The sequence below is a fragment of the Ahaetulla prasina genome, chromosome 7 (genome assembly GCF_028640845.1).
Source record: "Ahaetulla prasina isolate Xishuangbanna chromosome 7, ASM2864084v1, whole genome shotgun sequence".
NCBI lineage: Eukaryota > Metazoa > Chordata > Lepidosauria > Squamata > Colubridae > Ahaetulla > Ahaetulla prasina.
This window is the reverse complement of record NC_080545.1, coordinates 99,986,704-100,009,794: the sequence shown is the minus strand read 5'-3', so window position 1 is coordinate 100,009,794 and position 23,091 is coordinate 99,986,704. Positions and strand designations below refer to the sequence as shown.

Genomic DNA, 23,091 nt, shown 5'->3' with positions numbered 1-23,091 from the left:
TTGAAGTCCACGGGTCTGAAACTGGCCAAGGTTGGACATCTCTAGTACAGGTAGTCCTCGACTTACGAACAAAGTTGAGCCCAACATTAACGCGGCCGAGTGACAAATTTGTTTAAGTGAGTTTTGTCTCATTTTCCCACTTCTCTTGCCGCAGTTGTTAAGCGAATCACTGCAGACATGAAATGAGCCTGGCTTCCCCATCGACTCTGCCGGTCAGGTCGCAAAAGTGGATCACGTCACCCCGGAGACATTGCGACCGTCATTAAGTGTGAAAAATGATCTTATATCACTTTTTTTCAGGGCTGTTGCAACTTTGAACGGTCACTAAATGAACTGTTGTAAAGTTGAGGGCCACCTGAGGACCCCATGAATTCTGGGAGTTGAAATCCACCCATCTGGAAGATTGCCATGATTGGAGGGTCACCTGTATAAGGGGGTTGGACTAGATGACCTCCAAGGTCATCAGCTTGGTGGCGCATCAGCTTCCTCGGTACTTGGATGAAACTGTCTATCTGGACCCGTTTCAGTCCAGTTTCCGGCCTGGTTACAGCACGGAGACGGCGCTGGTCGCGTTGGTGGATGATCTCTGGAGGGCCCGGGACAGGGGTTGTTCCTCTGCCCTGGTCCTATTAGATCTCTCAGTGGCTTTTGATACCATCGACTATGGTATCCTGCTGCGACGGCTGGAGGGGTTAGGAGTGGGGGGGCACCATTTTTCGGTGGTTCTCCTCCTTCCTCTCTTGACCGGACGCAGACGGTGTTGACAGGGGGGCAGAGATCGACCCTGAGGCGCCTCACTTGTGGGGTGCCGCAGGGGTCGGTTCTCTCGCCTCTCCTGTTCAACTTCTATATGAAGCCGCCGGGTGAGATCATCCGTGGTTTTGGGGTGCGGTGTCATCTGTACGCTGATGATACGCAGCTGTACATTTCCACCCCTAACCACCCCAACGAAGCCGTTGAAGTGATGTCCCGGTGCCTGGAGGCCGTGCGGGTCTGGATGGGGAAAAACAGGCTCCAACTCAACCCTTCCAAGACCGAGTGGCTGTGGATGCCGGCATCCCGGTACAATCAGCTGATTCCATCGCTGACTGTGGGGGGCGAGTTGTTGGCCCCCACGGGGAAGGTCCGCAATTTAGGCATCCCTCTGGATGCACGGCTGTTCTTACAAGACCATATGACGGCCGTCACCAGAGGGGCTTTTTATCAGGTGCGCCTGATACGCCAGTGGCGTCCCTTCCTGGACCGGGATGCCCTGTGCACGGTCACTCATGCCCTCGTTACTTCCCGTCTGGACTACTGCAACGCTCTCTACATGGGGCTCCCCTTAAAGGGTACCCGGAGGCTTCAGCTGGTCCAGAATGCGGCCGTGCGGGTGATAGTGGGAGCGGCTTGAGGCTCCCATATAACACCTATCCTGTGCAGGCTGCACTGGCTTCTGGTTGTCTTCCGGGTGCAATTTAAGGTGTTAGTGACCGTCTTTAAAGCCATGGCTTAGGACCGGGATACTTACGGGACCGCCTGCTGCCACCAGTGCCTCCCATCAACCAGTGCGCTCCCATAGAGAGGGTCTTCTCAGGGTGCCGTCGACCAAACAATGTAGGTTGGCGGCCCCCAGGGGGAGGGCCTTCTCTGTGGCAGCACCGGCCCCCTGGAACGAACTACCTCCAACGTTGCGCCAACTCTCTGACCTCCGAGCCTTCCAGCGTGAGCTGAAGACTCTTTTATTTCATCGAGCAGGATTAGCCTAATAGGTTTTTTTTTAATAGTTTTAAATAGTTTTTTTTAATAGTTTTAATCAGTTTTTTAATGGGATTTAGCAAATTTTTACAATTTCGGCCAATTTAAAATTAGTTTTTTAAAATTGTTCTTAACTTTTGTATTATTTTTTTTACTTGGCTGTAAACCGGGCGGTATAAAAGTTGAAATAATAATAAATAAATAAATAAATAAGGTCCCTTCCACACACACCCCCCAGGATTTAAATGCTGGGCTTTTTCCTCCATTCCCCCCCACTCCCTTAAGTGGTGGGGTCCGTTCAGCCCCCCCCCCACAGCTTCCCGTAGCCTGGACAGACACACCTGTAACCTGCACTTCCCATCTATTTGGGGAGGGGTGTCATTGCTGGTTGCTAAGTAACACACCTGAGAAACGCACAGAGGCAACACAGGGAACGCTCAGCCCAGAGGGGGCCCCCAGGAGCCCCTTGACCCAAAGGGCCCAATCTGCTGACCCGCTTTGCATGTCCCCCCCCCCAAAAGCAGCTGCAGAGCGCCTGTCCAGACGTGCAAAGCAAAGCCGGGTTAATGCCAGTCAACGCGGAGGGAGGGAAGATTGCTAAACGGGAACAGCGTCCTCGCTCCTCCTGCTTCGCTGGCCACGCCCCTCGCTGGCCACGCCCACAACGCTCAGCTAACCGCTCCCAGCCTCTCAGGAAAGGATGCGTGAGCCACGCCCCCCCAGGGGGCGGAGCCGATCGGTCTCCCAGAGGAACAACGGGGATCGTAGCCCCGAGGGAAATGGGCTCCTCAAATCTGCCTAGCAACCACTTCGAGTTGAATCTAAACGGCGGGTGAAAGGGGGCGTTCCTACCGGACTCCTCATCTTTCTTGTCGAACTTCTTGATCATGGCGACGGCAGCGGCCGGTTGGCTCCTCGCCGCTCGATTCGGCGTCCCCGCACGGCCCGCGGACAGGAAATCCCACCCCCGTCACCGGTCGCCGCCCGGCCAACCTTCGGCGACGTCAGCGGCTCGCGGGGATGACGCTCCGCGCGGTGGGATCGGCCTCCCTGGTAACGTCACACGCGTTTTGCCTATTTGCATGATCCCCGCCCACCGTCTTTTTCCACGCCCCCTCGCCCGGAAGCAGCGCGGTGGGTTCTGCGGCTTTTCGGGGCGGAGCCATGGACGCCCCCTGCAGGTGGCCTTTGGTTTATTACCAGTGGTTTATTCTCAAGCTTGGCAACGTTGGTAAATATGGACTTCAACTCCCAGAGTTCCTTAGACAGCATGGCTGGCTGGGGAATTCTGGGAGTTGAAGTCCACCCATCTTAAAGCATACTGGCTAGGACATTCTGGGAGTTGAAGTCCATCCATCTCGAAACCTGCTGGCCAGGGAATTCCGGGAGTTGGAGTCCACACATTTTAAATCCTGCTGGCTGGGGAATTCTGGGAATTGAAGTCCACCCACCTTATAGCATGCTGGCTGGGGAATTCTGGGAATTGAAGTCCACCCACCTTATAGCCTGCTGCCTGGGGAATTCTGGGAATTGAAGTCCACCCACCTTATAGCATGCTGCCTGGGGAATTCTGGGAATTGAAGTCCATCCACCTCATAGCCTGCTGGCTGGGGAATTCTGGGAATTGAAGTCCACCCACCTTATAGCATGCTAGCTGGTGAATTCTGGGAATTGAAATCCACCCATCTTATAGCCTGCTGGCTGGGGAATTATAGGAATTGAAGTCCACCCACCTTAAAGCCTGCTGGCTGGGGAATTCTGGGAGTTCATTTAGTGACTTCAAACGGTCACTAAATGAAATGTTGTAAGTCAAGAACTAGTTGCACCTGAAACGGTTAACGAAGGAAATAGGATTTCTGTGGGGCAAAGCAACACCCTTTGCCCCACAGAAAGAATCCGGGAGACCCCATTGCTACATCGGAAAAAAGCTCTTCCTCCTACAACAAGAGTCGTGGTGACCCAGTGGTTAGAATGCAGCATCGCAGGCTAACTCTGCCGACTGCCAGCAGTTCGATCCTGACCGGCTCAAGGCTGACTCCGCCTTCCGTCCTTCTGAAGTCGGTCAAACGAGGACCCAGATTGTTGAGGCCAATAGGCTGACTTTGCAAAAGCGCTTAGAGACGGGCTGCAAAACCCTGGGAAGCGATATCAGTCTACGTGCTGTTGCTATTTCAGCTTTTTAATGAAGTACAAAGAAGCGGGTTATTGCATTCCATAATAATAATATCGAGGGATTCTACCCTCACACAATTGTTCAAGCAGTGCACAAAACGGTTTACAAGAGTCATACATAATGCCTTTCGTCAATCCTGAAAATACCCCAATCCTCACTCGAGCGTTAATTTTAATTATTTTTTTTTAAATCGTTCTAACTAGGAATAATTTTATTTTTTAAAAAAAGGGGCTATAAGGGGGGTGATTTCTAGCCAAGTACAATGTGGTCTATAGTCCTTGAAGAATAGAAGATTGTAAATTTAAGAAAACAAACTCCGGCAGGAGAATCCTGATGCTAACCGACAGGCTATTTTTTTCGGCAGGGATGGTCAGAGCTGCCTCTTTTCTTGGTTACGCCCAAATTTTTGGGGTCTAAAAATCTTCCTCGGCCTCCTCTTCCTCTCCGTCGGCATAATCTCGGCCGACTTCTTCATAATCCTTCTCCAGAGCCGCCAGGTCTTCCCGGGCTTCTGCGAACTCTCCTTCCTCCATGCCCTCGCCCACGTACCAGTGAACGAAAGCACGCTTGGCGTACATCAAGTCGAACTTGTGGTCCAGACGGGCCCAGGCCTCGGCGATCGCCGTGGTGTTGCTAAGCATGCAGACGGCCCGCTGAACCTTAGCCAGGTCTCCTCCGGGCACCACGGTGGGCGGTTGGTAGTTGATGCCCACTTTGAAGCCTGTCGGGCACCAGTCGACAAACTGGATGGACCGCCGGGTTTTGATGGCCGCGATGGCCGCGTTGACATCCTTCGGCACGACGTCCCCCCGGTACAAGAGGCAACACGCCATGTATTTGCCCCGCCGCGGGTCGCACTTCACCATCTGGTTGGAAAATTCAAAGCAGGCGTTGGTGATCTCCGGCACCGAGAGCTGCTCGTGATAGGCTTTTTCGGCCGAGATGATGGGGGCGTACGTGGTCAAAGGGAAGTGGATGCGGGGGTAGGGCACCAGGTTGGTCTGGAATTCGATCAGGTCGACATTCAGGGCCCCGTTAAATCTTAAGGAAGCTGTGACGGAAGAGACAATCTGCCCGATCAGCCGGTTGAGGTTCGTGTAGGTTGGACGTTCGATGTCCAGGTTTCGGTTGCAAATGTCGTAGATGGCTTCGTTGTCCACCATGAAGGAACAGTCCGAGTGCTCCAGGGTGGTGTGAGTGGTCAGGATGGAGTTGTAAGGCTCCACCACGGCGGTGGAGACCTGCGGGGCGGGATACACCGAGAATTCCAGCTTGGACTTCTTGCTGTATTCGACCGAGAGCCGTTCCATCAGGAGAGAGGTAAAGCCGGACCCAGTGCCGCCGCCGAAGCTGTGGAAGACCAGGAAACCTTGAAGGCCGCTGCACTGGTCAGCCTGCATGGACGAGACAAAATGGGTTATTAGTGCCATCCGAAGACAGTCTAGGCCAGGGGTGTCAAACTTGATTTCACGGAGGGTCGAATCAGGGTTATGTTTGACCTCGGAGGGCCACGATGGTGGTGGTGGCTGGGGGTTGGCGTGGTCATGGTGGGCATTTGACACAGGCTCAATATATGTTTTTCCCCTTCTTTCTTTCCACAGTACTCTCCGACCTCCAGAAGCAGTCTGCCGGTCAAAAATGTATGTCCCTCCCGTGGCCCTTTTTGGCCAGCAGAGGAACTGCGGGCAGTCCTTTCCAGCTTGGCCCTGCGGGCCAGATTTAAGCACCCTGCAGGTCGAATCCAGCCCGCGGACCTTTGACACCTCTGATCTAGGCTTTGCCCAGACAAGAAGTTTACCCACTTGAAGGTACGGACAGTGCTTGACTGCAAATGAACCCCACGTTTTGGTTGCTAAGCGAGACCATCGTTAAAAAGCTTTTGGCCCATTTCATGTCCCTGTGGAGCATGGGTCTCAAAGTTACCAAGGTTGGTAAACCCTGTTTTAACTGGCTGGGGGAATTCTGGGTATAGAAGTCCATAACGTTTTAAACGTTTTTTAAAGTTTTAGGCCAATTGTGTAATAAGTTTTTTAACTCTTGTTTTTAATTGTATATTGTATTGTTTGTTTTTATTTTGGCTGTACACCGCCCTGAGTCCTTCGGGAGAAGGGCGGTATAGAAATCTAATAAATAATAATAATAATAAATAATAATAAGCTTCAAAATTGCCAAGGTTGGGAAATAGAAGTTTGTTCCCACAGGAGCCACTGGCGCGAAAAATCACGTTTGTTGTGGTCCGCCAGGAGCCGGCAGAGCTAGCAGCAGAGTCAGACAGTGAGGAGGCTGGGAGAGAACAAAGGGCTAGTCCTGGAGTCAGGGGAAGGCCCGGATGAGGGTTCTGCCTTGGAGGCAAAGATGAGGCCAGAGCCATCTGGGAGCAATGAGCGGACTCTGGAGCCTCCAGAGGCGGACAGCAGAGAGGCAGAGGAACAGGAGGAGCCTGTTCCTAGTGCACGCATGCGAAGAGCTCCTAGAGGGCAAGAGCAGCTGAAGCAAAAGGGACGACTCAGGAGTAAGGCCAGGAGATGATTGGCCCCCTCCCATAAGGCTTAAAAGAACAGCAACTGCTCGTGGGCTCTTTGTAGGAAAGCAATGTTGCTAAATCTGTTTGGAGTCGGCGTCTCTTCTTTCTGAACTTTGTGGAGCTTTGCCAAGAAAAGCCTTTGGCAGGGTGCCAAACCAGATAAAGGTTTCTGATAAGGCCGAAGGACTTTTTCTGAAGGACTTGGTTTTGGACTTAATTTGGACTAATTTGGCTGTTATAATAAAATAGGTTTGTTTAAGACTAAGTGTGTCTTTTATGCCTAAGTGAGCCTAGGTCACAACAACGTTTGGGCATGCCAGCGAAGTCTTATATACAACTTTTGGGAATTTCAACCTTTCACCCCCCCAAAAAAAGCTTCAAATTGCAGTCATCACTTGCCATTTTGCGAATCCTGCCCAGGACGGTATCGATGATTTCTTTGCCAATGGTGTAGTGGCCTCGGGCATAATTGTTGGCAGCGTCTTCTTTGCCGCTAATCAGCTGCTCTGGGTGGAACAGGGAGTGGTAGGTTCCTGTGCGGATCTCATCTGCCGAGAGAGAGAGAGAGAGAGAGAGAGAGAGAGAAGAATGAGCTGAGGGGCCCCATCCACCAAAAGTCCCGTTTTGAATATGGAGAGTCGACTAGCCACACGGAAAGGTTAAAAAGAAGGAATGCGAAGTACCGCATTTCCCCGAAAATAAGACCCTGTCTTATATATATTTTTTTTGAACCTTGAAATAAGCGCTTGGCCTTATTTTTGGGGAGGTCTTATTATTTTGGGGCAGGTGGAGCATGATGGGGCTCCTCTTGCGATCTTACCTGATTTCCAGCTCTGCATTTAAATATTTTCAGGGAGGGCTTATTTTCGGGGTGAGGGGGGAGAGGCTTTGCTGACTGAGGAATTCTGGGAGTTGAAGTCCTCCAGGCTTAAAGTTGCCAAGGTTGGAGACCCCTGACCTAGACTATGAATATTCTATCAGTATTGGGGGTTTTTTTTCAACCTTTCCCAACCTTTGCTGTTTTCACATCAGATCTGTGGCAATCATTTTGAGGATGCTGAAAATGCCATTTTTTTAACCAGTTGTCCCCTTTTAGGGCTCAGGGAGTGCCGCAGTTCAGATTTTTTTTCTGGAACTTCCTGCAGATTGTATCCTGTTGTGTATCGTTATCTGCCTACTTCCCGCAGATCAATATTGAAGGTGACTTAATTTCCCCAATGTTCAGGGATCAATCTCCCCCACCTCACCCCGGCATTCATTGAGAAGAACCGGCTATTTAATAAATAAATAGCGTTGAGAAGCAACTTAAAACTAAGGAGAAATTTCCTGACAGTGGGAACAATTAACCAGTGGAACAGCTTGCCTCCAGAAGTTGTGAATGCTCCAACACTGGAAGTTTTTAAGAAGAGACTGGACAACCATTTGTCTGAAGTGGTGTAGGGTTTCCTGCCTAAGCAGGGGGTTGGACTAGAAGACCTCCAAGGTCCCTTCCAACATATTCCTATTCTATTCTATTCTATTCTATTCTATTCTATTCTATTCTATTCTATTGTACCCTATGACTATCATTAAGTGTTGTACCTTATGATTCTTGATGAATGTATCTTTTCTTTTATGTACACTGAGAGCAGATACACCAAAGACAAATTCCTTGTGTGTCCAATCACACTTGGCCAATAAAGAATTCTATTCTATCCTATTCTATTCTATTCTATTCTATTCTATTCTATTCTATTCTATTCTATTTTGTATTGCATTTAATATGTACATTTTATTCGAGAGAGAAAAATACACATTTCACGAAAAGCAAGAACACTCTTCATGAAAAGCTTCCTCAAGGCAGCTATGGAAAAATAGATTTATGCAGCTTTTAAAGGCACCAGGCAAGAAACATTAAGGAAAGCTGCAGTTCAGGGATTTACCAACAGCAATAGTGTATTTTTCTTCTTATTATTTTTAAAAATTAAGCTTGTGATTTCAAAAAGACTCTTCAAGGCATGCTCAAGGGCAGATATAATAACCCCCTTCTGGATTTCCTGCAACTGTTTGGTGGCTGCAGAGAGCTGGGCTGGCTAACCTTCCTTAATCTCTAAAGCGAAACAGACCGGATGCTGTTCAGAGCGTGATAGGCGCCAACAGGAAACCTCACGATTGTTGGATTAAGCCGGGAAGTCCAAACAAGGCGGCGGCAATGGTTAAAAACCACTTCCATCTTTTGTCACGAAAACTGCACAATCAATTTGACAGAAGCCACCGGGAGTTGAAAGGAGGCTGCACGGGGTGAAGAAGGACAGAGTCCCAAGGGGTGCAGAGAAATGACTGACAGCATGCAAACCTGGCTACCTAACACAGGTATCTCTAGCCTGTCGAAGAGAAGGATTGGGGGTGGGGGGGATGATGACGACATGGTAACTGTCTTCTGGTACTTGAGGGGCTGCCCCAAAGAAGAGCAGGGTCTCCAAAGCACCTGAGGGCAGGACAAGAAGCAACGGGTGGAAACTAATCCAGGAGAGAAGCAACCTGGAATAATGAAGGAGGAATTTCCTGACAGTGAGAACAATTAACCAGGGGTACCCCTTGCCACCAGAAACTGTGAATGCTCCAACACTGGAAGTTTTTAAGAAGATGTTGGATAACCATTTGTCTCGAACGGTATAGGGTCTACTTCTTGAGCAGGGGGTTGGACTAACAGAATAAAAGACTTGAAAGGGACCTTGGAGGTCTTCTAGTCTAACCCCCCCCCGGCTCAAATAGGAGACTGTATACCATTCCAGACAAATGGTTGTCCAGTCTTTTATTAAAAACCTCAAGCGTTGGAGCATTCACAACTTCTGGAGGCAAGTTGTTCCACTGGTTAATTGTTCTCACTGTCAGGAAATTTCTCCTTAGTTTGAAGTTGCTTCTCTCCTTGATTAGTTTCCATTCGTTGTTTCTTCTCCTGCCTTCAGGTGCTTTGGAGAACAGCCCGACTCCCTCTTCTTTGTGGCAGCCCCTGAGATATTGGAACACTGCTATCATGTCTCCCCTAGTCCTTCTTTTTATTAAACTAGGCATACCCAGTTCCTGCAACCGTTCTTCATATGTTTTAGCCTCCAGGCCCCTAATCATCTTTGTTGCTCTTCTCTGCACTCTTTCTAGAGTCTCAACATCTTTCGTTTTTTTCACACATGGGTAGCTGAGGAAAACTGTGATCGGAGTTCACCCTCTCCCTGTGCAATAAAAATGCGAATTCAGAATCCCCTATTAAACCTGCCTTCCATTGAGGACCTGTATACTGCACGAGTCAAGAAGAGGGCCATGAAAATATTTACAGACCCCTCGCATCCTGGACATAAACTGTTTCAACTCCTACCCTCAAAACGACGCTATAGAGCCCTGCACACCAGAACAACTAGACACAAGAACAGTTTTTTCCCGAAGGCCATCACTCTGCTAAACAAATAATTCCCTCAACACTGTCAGACTATTTACTGAATCTGCACTACTATTAATCTTCTCATAGTTCCCATCACCAATCTCTTTCCACTTATGACTGTATGACTATAACTTGTTGCTGGCAATCCTTATGATTTATATTGATATATTGACCATCAATTGTGTTGTAAATGTTGTACCTTGATGAAGGTATCTTTTCTTTTATGTACACTGAGAGCATATGCACCAAGGCAAATTCCTTGTGTGTCCAATCACACTTGGCCAATAAAAAATAAAATTCTATTCTAAAGGGTTATATAGATAAATCTTTTGACTTGTGACCAAAATTAGAACTGGAACCTCTGTCGCTAAGGGATAGGGTCCTTAAGTGAGGCGCCAAACGATTGTGCCCAGTTTTATTACCTTTTTGTGTGTGTTTGTGTGTGGTCACAGTGAAGCGTTGGCTTCGTTTATCGGAAGCCGGCTGGGAAGGTTGCAAATGGTGAGAATGCAAGGACTCTCAATTCCAGCAGCTGTTCTTTGTATGTTTTAGCCTCCAGCCCCCCCCCCCGCCCCGACCGTCTTGGTTGCTCTTCTAGTCCAATGCTTCAAGCAGGAGACCCCTCTCCCATTTCAGAGAAACCGTCGGCCAATCTCGTCTTAAAAAACCGCCAGGGGTGGAGCAACCCAGAACTTCTGAAGTCTTGCAAGATCCGGCTTCCGCTTGCAAGATCCTATGTTCTGCCCCTTGTTGAAGAACCTCAAGAGATGCTCTACTACTTCTTCTTCTTCTTCTTCGTCTAAGAGATTTTGCCCAAGTCTACTTACCAATGACGGTGGGCTCCAGATCCACAAACACCGCCCGAGGGACGTGCTTCCCGGAGGCCGTCTCGCAGAAAAAGGTCTCAAAGGAGGAATCTACCTGCTCGGCTTCGGGCATGGCCTTCGGAGAGGCTTGGTTGGCCAGGATGGTGCCGTCCGCCTGAATCCCATGTTCCAGGCAGTAAAGTTCCCAGCAGGAATTCCCCATTTGGACTCCCGCCTGACCGATGTGGATCGAGAGACATTCCCTCTAGGGAAAAAAAAAACAAAAACCAGAGAGGACGTCAACGGGTCCGGTCAGCCACATCTGGATAAATTGTAATCATCTGCATTTTTTCAGGGTGTTTTTTTTTTATAACCTCAGAGCGGTGCGGTGGCCTAGAGGTGGAGCTCCGGCCTCGCAATCAGAAGGCTGCGAGTTCGATCCTAGGGAGAGGCAGATATTTCTCTCTTTGGGCGCAGTGAGAATATATCTGCTGAACAAAACTCCGCATTGGCGACAGGAAAGGCATCAGGCCAGGAAACACTTTGTTGTGTCTGCGCCCCCCCCCCCCCACGAGCCGGGCCTCCTGCCAAAAAGCGACTTGGACAGTGAGGGGGAAGGCCATCAGGACTTACATCGGGAGCACCGGCTTCCCTGGCTCAGCTCCAGGAGCCAGAGGCAGGCCAGGTGGAGGAGATAACGAGGCCTCCTTCCCCTGACTCTTCCCCCCCACCAGGCCACATCTCCAGACCCGGCTGATGGCAATCAGGCCTGGCTGGACCCTAGGTTTCGTAGGCAGGAGAGGCGGGAACAACAGAAGCAGGGGTGGGGCAGGCCTAGGAAGTGCTGAGTCATGGAGCCACACCCCACAGGATATAAAAGCAGCAAGGGCTGCTATACCTCTTCATAGCAGGCAAATTAACTGCTTAACTAAGAGCTGAAGTACTGTTTGTTCCTGGGTGACTCATCGGCGTTGAGGGAGATAACAGAGACACTTGGCAGACGTTCGCTAATTTGCTGCCAGAGCTGATAGTGCCGGCTAATTAAGCCATCGCTCGGACGGAGGCGAGGGGGGACCGAACACACTTAGCTCCATTCCGTTGTCCAGATTCCACCCCAATGCAAGGGATTATGGGGTCATCAAATGAAGTTAGTGATTTCAGTTTTTTTTAACCCCGTGTATATTGGAGAGACCTAGTTTAGTGTATAGGTAGTCCTTGACTCACAACCATAAAGGATTCTGGAATTTCTGTCTTAGGGCAGGACTCTTGTAAGTCGAAGCACCCGCATGACTGACGTGATATTACATTTTTGGAGGGCCGTTGTTAAGCAGCTAGAGTTCATGTGGCGGACCTTAAATGAAACTGTGGTAGTTAAGTGAGCCAATGCAGGCCGTCCTCAACTTACAACATTTTCACTTAGTGACCATTGCAACGGCGCTGAAAAAAGTGACTTATGACCATTTTTCACACCTACGACCATTGCAGCATCCCCATGGTCATATGATCAAAATTCAGAGGCTCGGCAACTGGCTCGTATTTATGACGGTCGCAGGGTCACGTTGATCCCCCTTTTTCAACCTTCTGACAAGCAAAAGCAACGGGGGAAGCCAGGTTCACTTAACAACCAGGCGACTAACTTAATAATTGCCGTGATTCACTGAGCAACGGTGGCAAGAAAGGTCATAAAACGGGGCAAAACCGATGGAAGAACCTTCTCGTTTCGCATCAGAAATCTTGGGCTCCGTTGAGGTCGTAAGTCGAGGACGATCTGTGGTCCAATGAAAGCAAATTATCCAGGTCACACTCTTGGTTTGTGATTTGTCCAGGCATTCCCCGGCTTACGACCACAACGGAGCCCAACATTTCCGTCATTAAGCGAGACATTTGTTCAGTGAATTTTGCCCCATTTTACGAACTTCGTTGCCACGGTCGTTAAGCGATTCACTGCAGCTGGTAAGTCAGTAACCCGGTTGTTAGGCAAATCCGGGTTCCCCGTTGATTTGGCTTCTCAGAAGGTCGCAAAATGGGGGAACCACGTGACCTTGGGACACAGCAACGGTCATAAGTATGAACCAGTTGCCCAGATTTTGATGACGTGATCACACTGGAATTCTGGGAAGGTCGTAATAGTGAAAAACGGTCCCAAGTCCCTTTTCTCAGTGCCGTTGTAACTTTGAAATGGTCACTAAATGAACTGTTGTAAGTCAAGGACTATCTGTATATCTCTTTTACTTACAAAGACATCACCTGGTTTCATTTATACGTGCAGCATAACAGCTCCTCCCTACGTCATTCTTGTTACGTAAGCTGTCGATTTTATAGTTTCTAGCCAAATTCGAATATTTGTCTTTTAAATCTGTTCTTAATTTTTGTATTCCGTTGTTTTATTCTGGCTGTAAACCGCCCTGAGTCCTTCGGGAGAAGGGCGGTATAGAAATTAAATAAACTTAACTTAACTTAACTTAACCCCACTTTCCAATCAGTCCGGATCTTAAAAGCAAATAATTAAAACAGAAATATAAACTATAACTTGTTGCTGGCAATCCTTATGATTTATATTGATATATTGACCATCAATTGTGTTGTAAATGTTGTACCTTGATGAAGGTATCTTTTCTCTTATGTACACTGAGAGCATCTGCACCAAGACAAATTCCTTGTGTGTCCAATCACACTTGGCCAATAAAAATTCTATTCTATTCTATTCTAAAAATATAAATGGGGTAGATTTAAAAAAAAAAGAAAGAAAGACGGTTTTGCAAATCTAGAAAAATCCGCAGCCTCGACGCAAACTACGCTTGGCTGTGATTCTTTTCCTTTCAGCTTCTCTACCTTCCCATTTTTCGCTTCCGTAATTTCTTTTTTTCTGCAATTTGCATGATACTGCTTACCCTGGAAAAGTGGGGGCAGTGGGGGGAACATGGGCGTGGGCTTGCACGCAGAACATCTGTGAATTATTTCGTCCCGTTTTGAGAGTTGGCCAGGATAGATTTGAAAAGAATGTTTTATCCTGCGGAGGGCCAGGCTGACTCCTCAACTTTTAAATCCCAGGTTTTCTAGCAATCATTAATTACATTTTTTGTGTCGAAGAACTTGGCATAATGGCGAAGAGGTTCTTCGGATTTCGAAGAACAACGTTCAGCAGATAAAATCCTCGACTTCTGTCGCTAAACAAGTTGGTTATTAAGTGGGTCACAGCCGATTTTACAAGCTCTTGCTGCAATTCATCAGTGAATCACATGAGCACAGGTCATCCTTGACTTATGACTACGATGGAGCCCAAAATTTCTGTTGCTAAGCAAGACAGTTGTTAAGTGAGTTTTGTCCCCCCCCTCCCCGCTTTACGACCATTCTTGCCACAGTTGTTAAGTAAATCTGATTTCCCCGTTGACTTTGCTGGTCGGAAGGTTGCAGAAGGGGATCACGTGACCCTGGGAACTTGCAACCGTCATAAATATGAGTCAATGATGGATGCTGCAATGGTTGCTAAGTGTGAAAAGCAGTCATAAGACACTTTTTTTCACTACCGTTGTAACTTCGAACGGTCACTAAATGAATGGCTGTAAGTTGAAACTACCTGTCGGTACATCAGTGTCATAAGTTGAGGACTATCTGTATCAATTTGCCCAGAGCTTAGGCTGATGGGTATAGAGAAAAATCTCGTTTTTCTGCTTAATAAACCACTCTTAAGGAAAGTTAGATCAAAAAAACATGGTTTGTCTAAACCAGGGGTCTCCAACCTTGATCCCTTTAAGACTTGTGGACTTCAACTCCCAGAGTTCCTCAGCCAGCAAAGCCAGGAGGGAGGGGCTGCTGGCTGAGGAACTCTGGGAGTTGAAGTCCACAAGTCTTAAAGGGACCAAGGTTGGAGAGCCCTGTTCTAGACTCCCAGGAGGGAGGGGCTGCTGGCTGAGGGACTCTGGGAGTTGAAGTCCACAAGTCTGAAAGGGACCAAGATTGGAGACCCCTGTTCTAGACTCCCAGGAGGGAGGGGCTGCTGGCTGAGGAACTCTGGGAGTTGAAGTCCACAAGTCTTAAAGGGACCAAGGTTGGAGATCCCTGTTCTAGACTCCCAGGAGGGAGGGGCTGCTGGCTGAGGGACTCTGGGAGTTGAAGTCCACAAGTCTTAAAGGGACCAAGGTTGGAGACCCCTGTTCTAGACTCCCAGGAGGGAGGAGCAGCTGGCTGAGGAATTCTGGGAGTTGAAGTTCACAAGTCTTAAAGTTGCCAAGGTTGGAGACCCCTGTTCTAGACTCCCAGGAGGGAGGGGCTGCTGGCTGAGGGACTCTGGGAGTTGAAGTCCACAAGTCTTAAAGGGACCAAGGTTGGAGACCCCTGTTCTAGACTCCCAGGAGGGAGGGGCCGCTGGCTGAGGAACTCTGGGAGTTGAAGTCCACAAGTCTTAAAGGGACCAAGGTTGGAGACCCCTGCTCTAGACTCCCAGGAGGGAGGGGCTGCTGGCTGAGGAACTCTGGGAGTTGAAGTCCGCAAGTCTTAAAGGGACCAAGGTTGGAGATCCCTGTTCTAGACTCCCAGGAGGGAGGGGCCGCTGGCTGAGGGACTCTGGGAGTTGAAGTCCACAAGTCTTAAAGGGACCAAGGTTGGAGACCCCTGCTCTAGACTCCTTGCTAATTTTAGGACATGAGGACTTCAACTCCCAGAATTCCTCAGCCAGCCAAACTTGCTAAGTTTTAAGACATGAGGACTTCAAATCCCAGAATTCCCCAGCTAACGAAACTTGCTAATTTTAGGAGATGAGGACTTCAACTCCCAGAATTCCCCAGCCAGCCAAACTTGCTAAGTTTTAAGACATGAGGACTTCAACTCCCAGAATTCCCCAGCTAACGAAACTTGCTAATTTTAGGACATGAGGACTTCAACTCCCAGAATTCCCCAGCCAGCCAAACTTGCTAAGTTTTAAGACTTGTGGACTTCAACTCCCAGAATTCCCCAGCTAGGATCAAGTTCAAGTCCACTCGTCTTCATGTTGCCAAGCTTGAGAAAAGCACCAATTCCAGAGACTCCAGCTACGTGTGACTGAAAGGCATCAATTACCTAGTTATACAGGCAGTCCTCGACTTACGATCACAATCGACCCCAAGTTGTTGCTAAGTGAGTTTTGCCCCATTTTACAACTTTTCTTGCCACAGTTGTGGCGTGGATCACGGAACTTGTTAAGTTAGTGACACGGTCGTTAAGTGAATCCGGCTTCCCACGTTGACTTTGCTCATCAGAGACGGTCGCAAAAGGGGATCACGGGATGCTGCCACCGTCATAAATACGAGTCTGTCGCTCAGCGTTTGAATTTTGATCACGTGATCCCGGGACACTGGGACCGTCATAAATATGAAGCAGTTGTTCAAGCATCCGAATGCATAAATTACGGTACATGATCCTGCAAGAGTCGTAAGTGTGAAAAACTGTCAGAAGACCCGTTTTTCAGTGCCGTCGTAACTTTGAACCGTCACTAAACGAACTGTTGTAAATCGAGGACCATTTGTACCTCCCCATGCAGATACGCTTCAACTTACAATCATTTGTTCAATGACCAAAGTTACAACGGTCCTCAAAAAGGGAATTATGAACATTTTTCACGCACGATGACCACGGCAGTCTCTTCATTGCCATGTGATGACCATTTGCAAACTTTCTAGCCGGCTTCACTTAATGACCATGTGATTCACTTAATTTATTTTTATTTATTTATTTAATCAAATTTTTATACCGCCCTATCTCCCAAAGGACTCAGGGCGGTTTACAGTCTGATAAAAATGCAAATATAATACAAGATAAAACACTAATTAAAAAACTTATTTAAATAGGCCAAAATTTAAAATTACAATTAAAATGATAAAACCCCATTAAAATTAAATTTAAGATTAAAATTCTAGTCCAGTCCTGCACAAATAAATAGATGTGTTTTAAGCTCGCGGCGGAAGGTTCGAAGGTCAGGAAGTTGACTAGACTAGACTCATTCCACAACCAACTTCGCTTATCAAGGGAAATTCTTCTTGTCTCAGTCCTCCACATACGACAATTCGTTTAGTGACTGTTCAAGGTTTCCACGGCCTTGGAAGAACGCGACTTGAGAAACGTTTTTCACACTTAACGGCCACTGCAAGGTCTCCCACGGTGATGTTGATCGAAACTCAGACCCTTGGCAACTGTGACTCGTAAGTATGATGGTCGTAGCGGTCCTGGGAATCACGTGATCCTCTTTTTGTGACCGTCTGACGAGCAAAGTCAATGGGGAAGCGATTCCTTTAACAACGGTGGCAAGAAAAGTCGTAAAATGGGGGCAAAGCTCGCTTAACAACGCTCTCTGCCTTTGCAACAGAAACGTTGGGCTCAGTTGCGGTCGTAAGGCGAGGACTCTACCTTGAGCCACATGGGAAAATAAATAATATATGAAAGCTTCACTCTACGACCGAATTCACCCGGTGGGCCACAGAGAGGACCTCGGTTTCATGCTTAGCCCCGTCCTCTGCCAGCAGCTGAAAACTACCGTTTCCAAAGAGTCGGGCAGGCCTCTATTTTTATTTTATTTATATTTTGCTTTGTCTCCTGGCCTGGCCATCTAGGGTAGACCTTCTTGGCCAGTTTTGCCGGAATCGCCCGGCGGCCATGTGTGCTCCGTCGCACGCTCCCTTCGACAAGCGTGCCAAGAGGCACCAGCTGTTCTGCACCAAACAACTGCTGCTATTTGTATTCTCTCTTCTTCAACGGGCAAAGCTCGGATGCCCCTTCGGAGCGGCTGCCTCATTCGCGCATGCCTTCCGAAACCTCCAAAACCTGCAAAATAGGTTTCGGTTCGTATCTTAAAATCTGCTAAAAGAGGGCTGGACTCCTTCCTCCATTTAAACTTCTGCTTTCCTCAATACTTCCCGCTAACAGTATAACAGAATAACCAGAGTTGGAAGGGACCCTGGAGGTCTTCTAGTCCAGGGGTCTCCAACCTTGGCAACTTTAAGACTTGTGGACTTCAACTCCCAGAACCCCTCAGCCAGCAAAGCTGGCTGAGGGTTTCTGGGAGTTGAAGTCCACAAGTCTTAAAGTTGCCAAGGTTGGAGACCCCTGGACTAGTCTAACCTCCCACGCAAGCAGAAGAACCTGTCCCGTTCCAGAAGAACCTGTCCCGTTCTCGACAAATGGCTGTCGAGTCTCTTCTTGAAAACCTCCAGCGATGGAGCACCCACAACTTCCTCCGAAAACAACAAAATACCTTATCCCACCAGACTCGAAATCCTAGGCTTAGAAAACTTGGAACTCCGTCGCCTTCGACAAGACCTAAGCTTAACTCACAGAATCATCTATTGTAATGTCCTTCCTGTCAAAGACTACTTCAGCTTTAATTGCAATAATACAAGGGCAACCAATAGATTTAAACTTAATGTCAACCGCTTTAATCTAGATTGCAGAAAATATGACTTCTGTAACAGAATCATCAGTGCTTGGAATACTTTACCTGACTCTGTGGTCTCTTCCCATAATCCTAAAAGCTTTATCCTAAAACTTTCTACTATTTATTTTATTTTATTTTATTTTATTTTATTTTATTTTATTTTATTTTATTTTATTTTATTTATATTTTGCTTTGTCTCCTGGCCTGGCCATCTAGGGTAGACCTTCTTGGCCAGTTTTGCCGGAATCGCCCGGCGGCCATGTGTGCTCCGTCGCACGCTCGCTTCGACAAGCGTGCCAAGAGGCACCAGCTGTTCTGCACCAAACAACTGCTGCTATTTGTATTCTCTCTTCTTCAACGGGCAAAGCTCGGATGCCCCTTCGGAGCGGCTGCCTCATTCGCGCATGCTTTCCGAAACCTCAAAAACCTGCAAAAATAGGTTTCGGTTCGTATCTTAAAATCTGCTAAAAGAGGGCTGGACTCCTTCCTCCATTTAAACTTCTGCTTTCCTCAATACTTCCCGCTAACAGTATAACAGAATAACCAGAGTTGGAAGGGACCCTGGAGGTCTTCTAGTCCAGGGGTCTCCAACCTTGGCAACTTTAAGACTTGTGGACTTCAACTCCCAGAACCCCTCAGTCAGCAAAGCTGGCTGAGGGTTTCTGGGAGTTGAAGTCCACAAGTCTTAAAGTTGCCAAGGTTGGAGACCCCTGGACTAGTCTAACCTCCCACGCAAGCAGGAGAACCTGTCCCGTTCCAGACAAATGGCTGTCGAGTCTCTTCTTGAAAACCTCCAGCGATGGAGCACCCACAACTTCCTCCGAAAACAACAAAATACCTTATCCCACCAGACTTGAAATCCTAGGCTTAGAAAACTTGGAACTCCATCGCCTTCGACAAGACCTAAGATGATTCTGTGACCTTAACTCACAGAATCATCTATTGTAATGTCCTTCCTGTCAAAGACTACTTCAACTTTAATTGCAATAATACAAGGGCAACCAATAGATTTAAACTTAATGTCAACCGCTTTAATCTAGATTGCAGAAAATATGACTTCTGCAACAGAATCATCAGTGCTTGGAATACTTTACCTGACTGTAGTCTCTTCTCATAATCCTAAAACTTTCTACTATTGACCTCACCCCATTCCTAAGAGGACCATAAGGGGCGTGCATAAGCGCACAAACGTGCCTACCGTTCCTGTCCTATTGTTTTTCTTTTCTTCTTCCTATATATGTTTATATGTGTATATACTATATAATCTTTTTGTATGATGTTGTGACAAAATAAATAAATACAAATAAAATAAATAAATAAATAAACTTCTGGTGGGAAGGAGTTCCACTGGTTAACTGTTCTCACTGCCAGGAAATCCCTCCTTAATTCTAGATTGCTTCTCTCCTTGATTAGTTGTTATTTCTTTCCGAGGTTTGAGCTAGAATAAAAGAAACAGAGTTGGAAGGGACCTTGGGGGTCTTCTAGCCCAACCCCCTGCTCAAGCAGGAAACCCTATACAATTTCCAAACAAACGGCTATCCAATCTCTTCTTAAAAGCCTCAAGTGTTGGAGCACCCACAACTTCTGGAGGCAAAGAGTTCCACTGGTTAATTATTCTCACTGTCGGGAAATTTCTCCTTAATTCTAGGTTGCTTGTAATCTTAGTTATGTTTCCATCCATTGCTGCTTCTCCTGCCTTCGGGTGCTTTGGAGAATGGGTTGACCCCCCTCCCCTTCTTTCTGGCAGCCCCTCAAATACTGGAAGACTGCTATGATGTCACCCCTAATCCTTCTTATCATTAAACTAGACATATCCAATTCAACCTAGTTTTGCTTGGGAAACTAGGAAGAGACCACACTCCAATCGAGCTTACGACGCCAACTTTCCTGGGCCAGTTCGAAGAGTAAACTGACAGCAGTTTCTTGGATTCAAAGCAAGATGGTCTGCCAACATTTGAAGGGGAAAAAAATATATATACTTTTGCAGTCCCACCCACCCCAAAAAGTTGACGGATAGGCAATGCAATCAGTACAATCTCTCGGGAGCTTTCGCCTAGCAGTTTCTAATTTCACTTTTAAAAGTTTCCCAGCTTGGGACCCCCTTCCTCCCTTAAAGATTTTGCAAAAAAATAAAATAAAATAAAAAAGCAAACACATTTTTGTTTTGGTCTTTAGTTTATCAACCTTTGGGATTACAGCAAACAAAGGCAATATGGCAGTTTCCTCTTATCCAGAAACGGAGAAAGGGAAAAAAAATTTTTTTGTGTGTGTGCGCTAAAGTACAGTTAATGTTACTTCGCCGTGTTCGTTAGCGACAGGGTGAAATAATACCGAAAGAGAGAGAGGGACCCCCAAAAATAATAATAATGGAATTTACTGTACGGTCACATTTTTCCCCCCTTAGCCTCTGAAGATACCCACTGGATGTGGGGGAAAAGTGTCCCACAATGGACCCATAAAACTTTGCAAGAAACTCAGCCCCACTTCTGCACTGGGAAATGATTAGGGGAGGCAGCCAAAAAGGGAAAGACCCCTTCCTGAAATATAATTCCCCTTTTTTTGCCCCCCCTCTGGAGGTTACTTTTTCGCCTTATAAGGAGCAGATCGTCCAAAGGAAATCTTCTTCGCCCATACCTGCTCCCCCCCCCTCCAAAAAAACCCAAACTTTGTAAAAAGTTTCCAAAGGGGATGCTTCCTTTCCACTTCGGGGCAGCCCCTTACCCCTGAGCTTAGCCTGCACCGGAGACCACCCCCATACCCCAGACTGTGGGCTTACTTACCATGATGCCTGCGTCCAGGGATTCCAGCAAAGCAGCTGCTGGTTTTTCTCCCTGCAAATTTATAACCCAAGCAAAACCAGACTCCACCTGAAAAATGAAGTCTTCGGGCTTATTTAAAGCGACAGGCACACTTTCAAGGAAAGGGACGAGGGAGGGGAGGAAGGAAATTTGGGGTAGGGACGTGGTCAGATTTCACTGCTCATTGGTGCGGGATTGGGTGTGAAGTCACACATACCCACACCCAGACACAAACACACACACCCTGGGAATTCCTCCGAGCCATCATCATCAAAATTATCTACAGACCCCTCACATCCTGGACATAAAATTATTTCAACTTCTACCCTTGAAATGACTGTTGTAGAGCACTGCACACCAGAACAACTAGACACAAGGACAGTTTTTTTCCCTGAATGCCATCACTCTGCTAAACAACAACTAATTCCCACAAGACTGTCAAACTATTGACTGAGGCTGTATTACTATTCTTCTTCTCATCCTTCCTATTACCCATCTCCTTTCCTCCTTATAACTAAAGCCTTGTTGCTTGTATCTTTACGATTTACGATGTTTGATTTAGTGTTTCCTAGTGTGATTTGATTGCTTACTTAGTATCCTATGACTATCACTAAGTGTTGTATCTTCTGATTCTTGATGAATGTATTTTTTTATGTACACTGAGAGCTTATGCACCGAAGACAAACTCCTTGCGTGTCCAATGACACTTGGCCAATAAAGAATTCCACTCTACTCTACTCTACTCTACTCTACTCTACTCTACTCTACTCTACTCTACTCTATTTTCTATTCTATTCTATTCTATTCTATTCTATTCTATTCTATTCTATCCTATCCTATTCTTTCATTCCAATGTCTATTCTATTCCTATTCTATTCTATTCTATTATATTCCATTCTATTCTATTCTTTCATTCCAATGTCTATTCTATTCTGTTCTATTCTATTCTATTCCATTCTATTCTTTCATTCTAATTGCTATTCTATTCTATTCTATTCTATTCTATTCTATTCTATTCTATTCTATTCTATTCTATTCTTTCATTCCAATGTCTATTCTATTCTATTCTATTCTATTCTATTCTATTCTATTCTATTCTATTCTATTCTATTCTATTCTATTCTATTCTATTCTATTCTATTCTATGCTATGCTATGCTATTGCTATTGCTATTGCTATTCTATTCTATTCTATTCTATTCTATTCTATTCTATTCTATTCTATTCTATTCTATTCTATTCTATTCTAATATTCTATTTTTATGCTATCCTATCCGGGTTTTCCTTAACCCAAAAGAAAGTCCAGGTCCTTGCCCTTCACCCACGTGCCCATCGCACAAACCAATCAGGCACCCTCTGGAACAGAAAGAGACCTCCTCCTCTTCCTCAGCACAGCGGCAGGTCACAACGGCCTTGACTTTCTAAAAAGAATGTTATTTTGACTACATATCCTCTTCACTCTATACAATCCCCCCTCCCATTTTCCCACAGTAGAATTTATGGCAGGCCTGAAGTCTGAAGGTTCAAAGGTATAAAAAAGGCTGCCAGGACTGACACAGTCTTTGCCTCTTCCTATCCACTTCTTTCTAATCCTGATGATGTTACCTAGTTGGGTCATGAAACAGCTGCAAGAAAACGACCGAGCTCAGAAAGCACCAAGGACCCTACTGTCCTCCTCCTTCTCCTCCTCTTCCTTCCACCCTCTCCCTTCTAACCAGTGGTGGATTCTAACCAATGTTAGCACTGGTTCGCTTCGCGTATGCGCTTTGTGCGCGATTGGCGTGTGCGTGCTCACTTCCCTCGCACGGACGCACGCTAAACTTTGTGCAAGCGCATTGATTTACCTAAACAGCTGAGGCAGGGGCAATCTGCTTTGCTGCGCCTTTCAGTTGGGCTAAAAACGAAGGAATAAAGGGAGGAATAGCGCAGGGGCGGGCGGGAGGGCCCAGCTGACAGTAGGAGCAAACCGATTCACTCTCACGTCAACATTTCTGCTACCAACTCTCCCGAACCGGGGTGTTGTGGCTCCAGAACACGGGGAGAACCCGTAGCAATCCACCACTCCTTCTAAAACTGATGATGTTTCCCAGTTGGGTCAAGAAACGTCTGCAAGAAAACCACCAAACTCCACCAAGGATCCCATTATCCAGTAGCTGTTTTGTAAAAATTAGCGCTGCGCTAATTTGCAGTCACCATCTGAGCCCAGTTCCAAACACTGATCATTACATCCGATGCCT

The 23,091-nt window shown here is 47.0% G+C and overlaps 2 protein-coding genes across 3 annotated transcripts in view; both read right to left on the bottom strand.

Moving 5' to 3' along the window:
* Positions 1 to 2,771, bottom strand: part of COPG2 (COPI coat complex subunit gamma 2) — a 51,323-nt gene extending 48,552 nt beyond the window's left edge. For both annotated transcript variants that reach the window (XM_058191838.1, XM_058191839.1), the window contains exon 1: positions 2,590 to 2,771. In XM_058191838.1, coding sequence (XP_058047821.1) covers positions 2,590 to 2,626 — 37 coding nt within the window. In that variant the 5' untranslated portion in view covers positions 2,627 to 2,771. The remainder of the gene's footprint in view (positions 1 to 2,589) is intronic.
* A 1,129-nt stretch (positions 2,772 to 3,900) lies between these two features.
* On the bottom strand, positions 3,901 to 20,954 carry LOC131202678 (tubulin alpha-3 chain). Its single transcript, XM_058191845.1, has 4 exons — positions 20,838 to 20,954; positions 10,677 to 10,920; positions 6,834 to 6,982; positions 3,901 to 5,304 (listed from the first exon to the last, which is right to left on the bottom strand). Exons 1-4 carry the CDS (start codon positions 20,838 to 20,840, stop codon positions 4,324 to 4,326), a joined length of 1,377 nt encoding a protein of 458 aa, XP_058047828.1. The 5' UTR covers positions 20,841 to 20,954; the 3' UTR covers positions 3,901 to 4,323.
* Between the last annotated feature and the right edge of the window lie 2,137 nt (positions 20,955 to 23,091).

Excerpts from the sequence above, each read along its gene's own strand:
- LOC131202678 (XM_058191845.1), bottom strand. Across the intron at positions 6,983-10,676 it reads TCTGGAGCCCACCGTCATTG|ATGAGATCCGCACAGGAACC; the intron begins GTAAGTAGACTT and ends CTCTCTCGGCAG. Across the intron at positions 5,305-6,833 it reads TGGGCAGGATTCGCAAAATG|GCTGACCAGTGCAGCGGCCT; the intron begins GCAAGTGATGAC and ends TCGTCCATGCAG.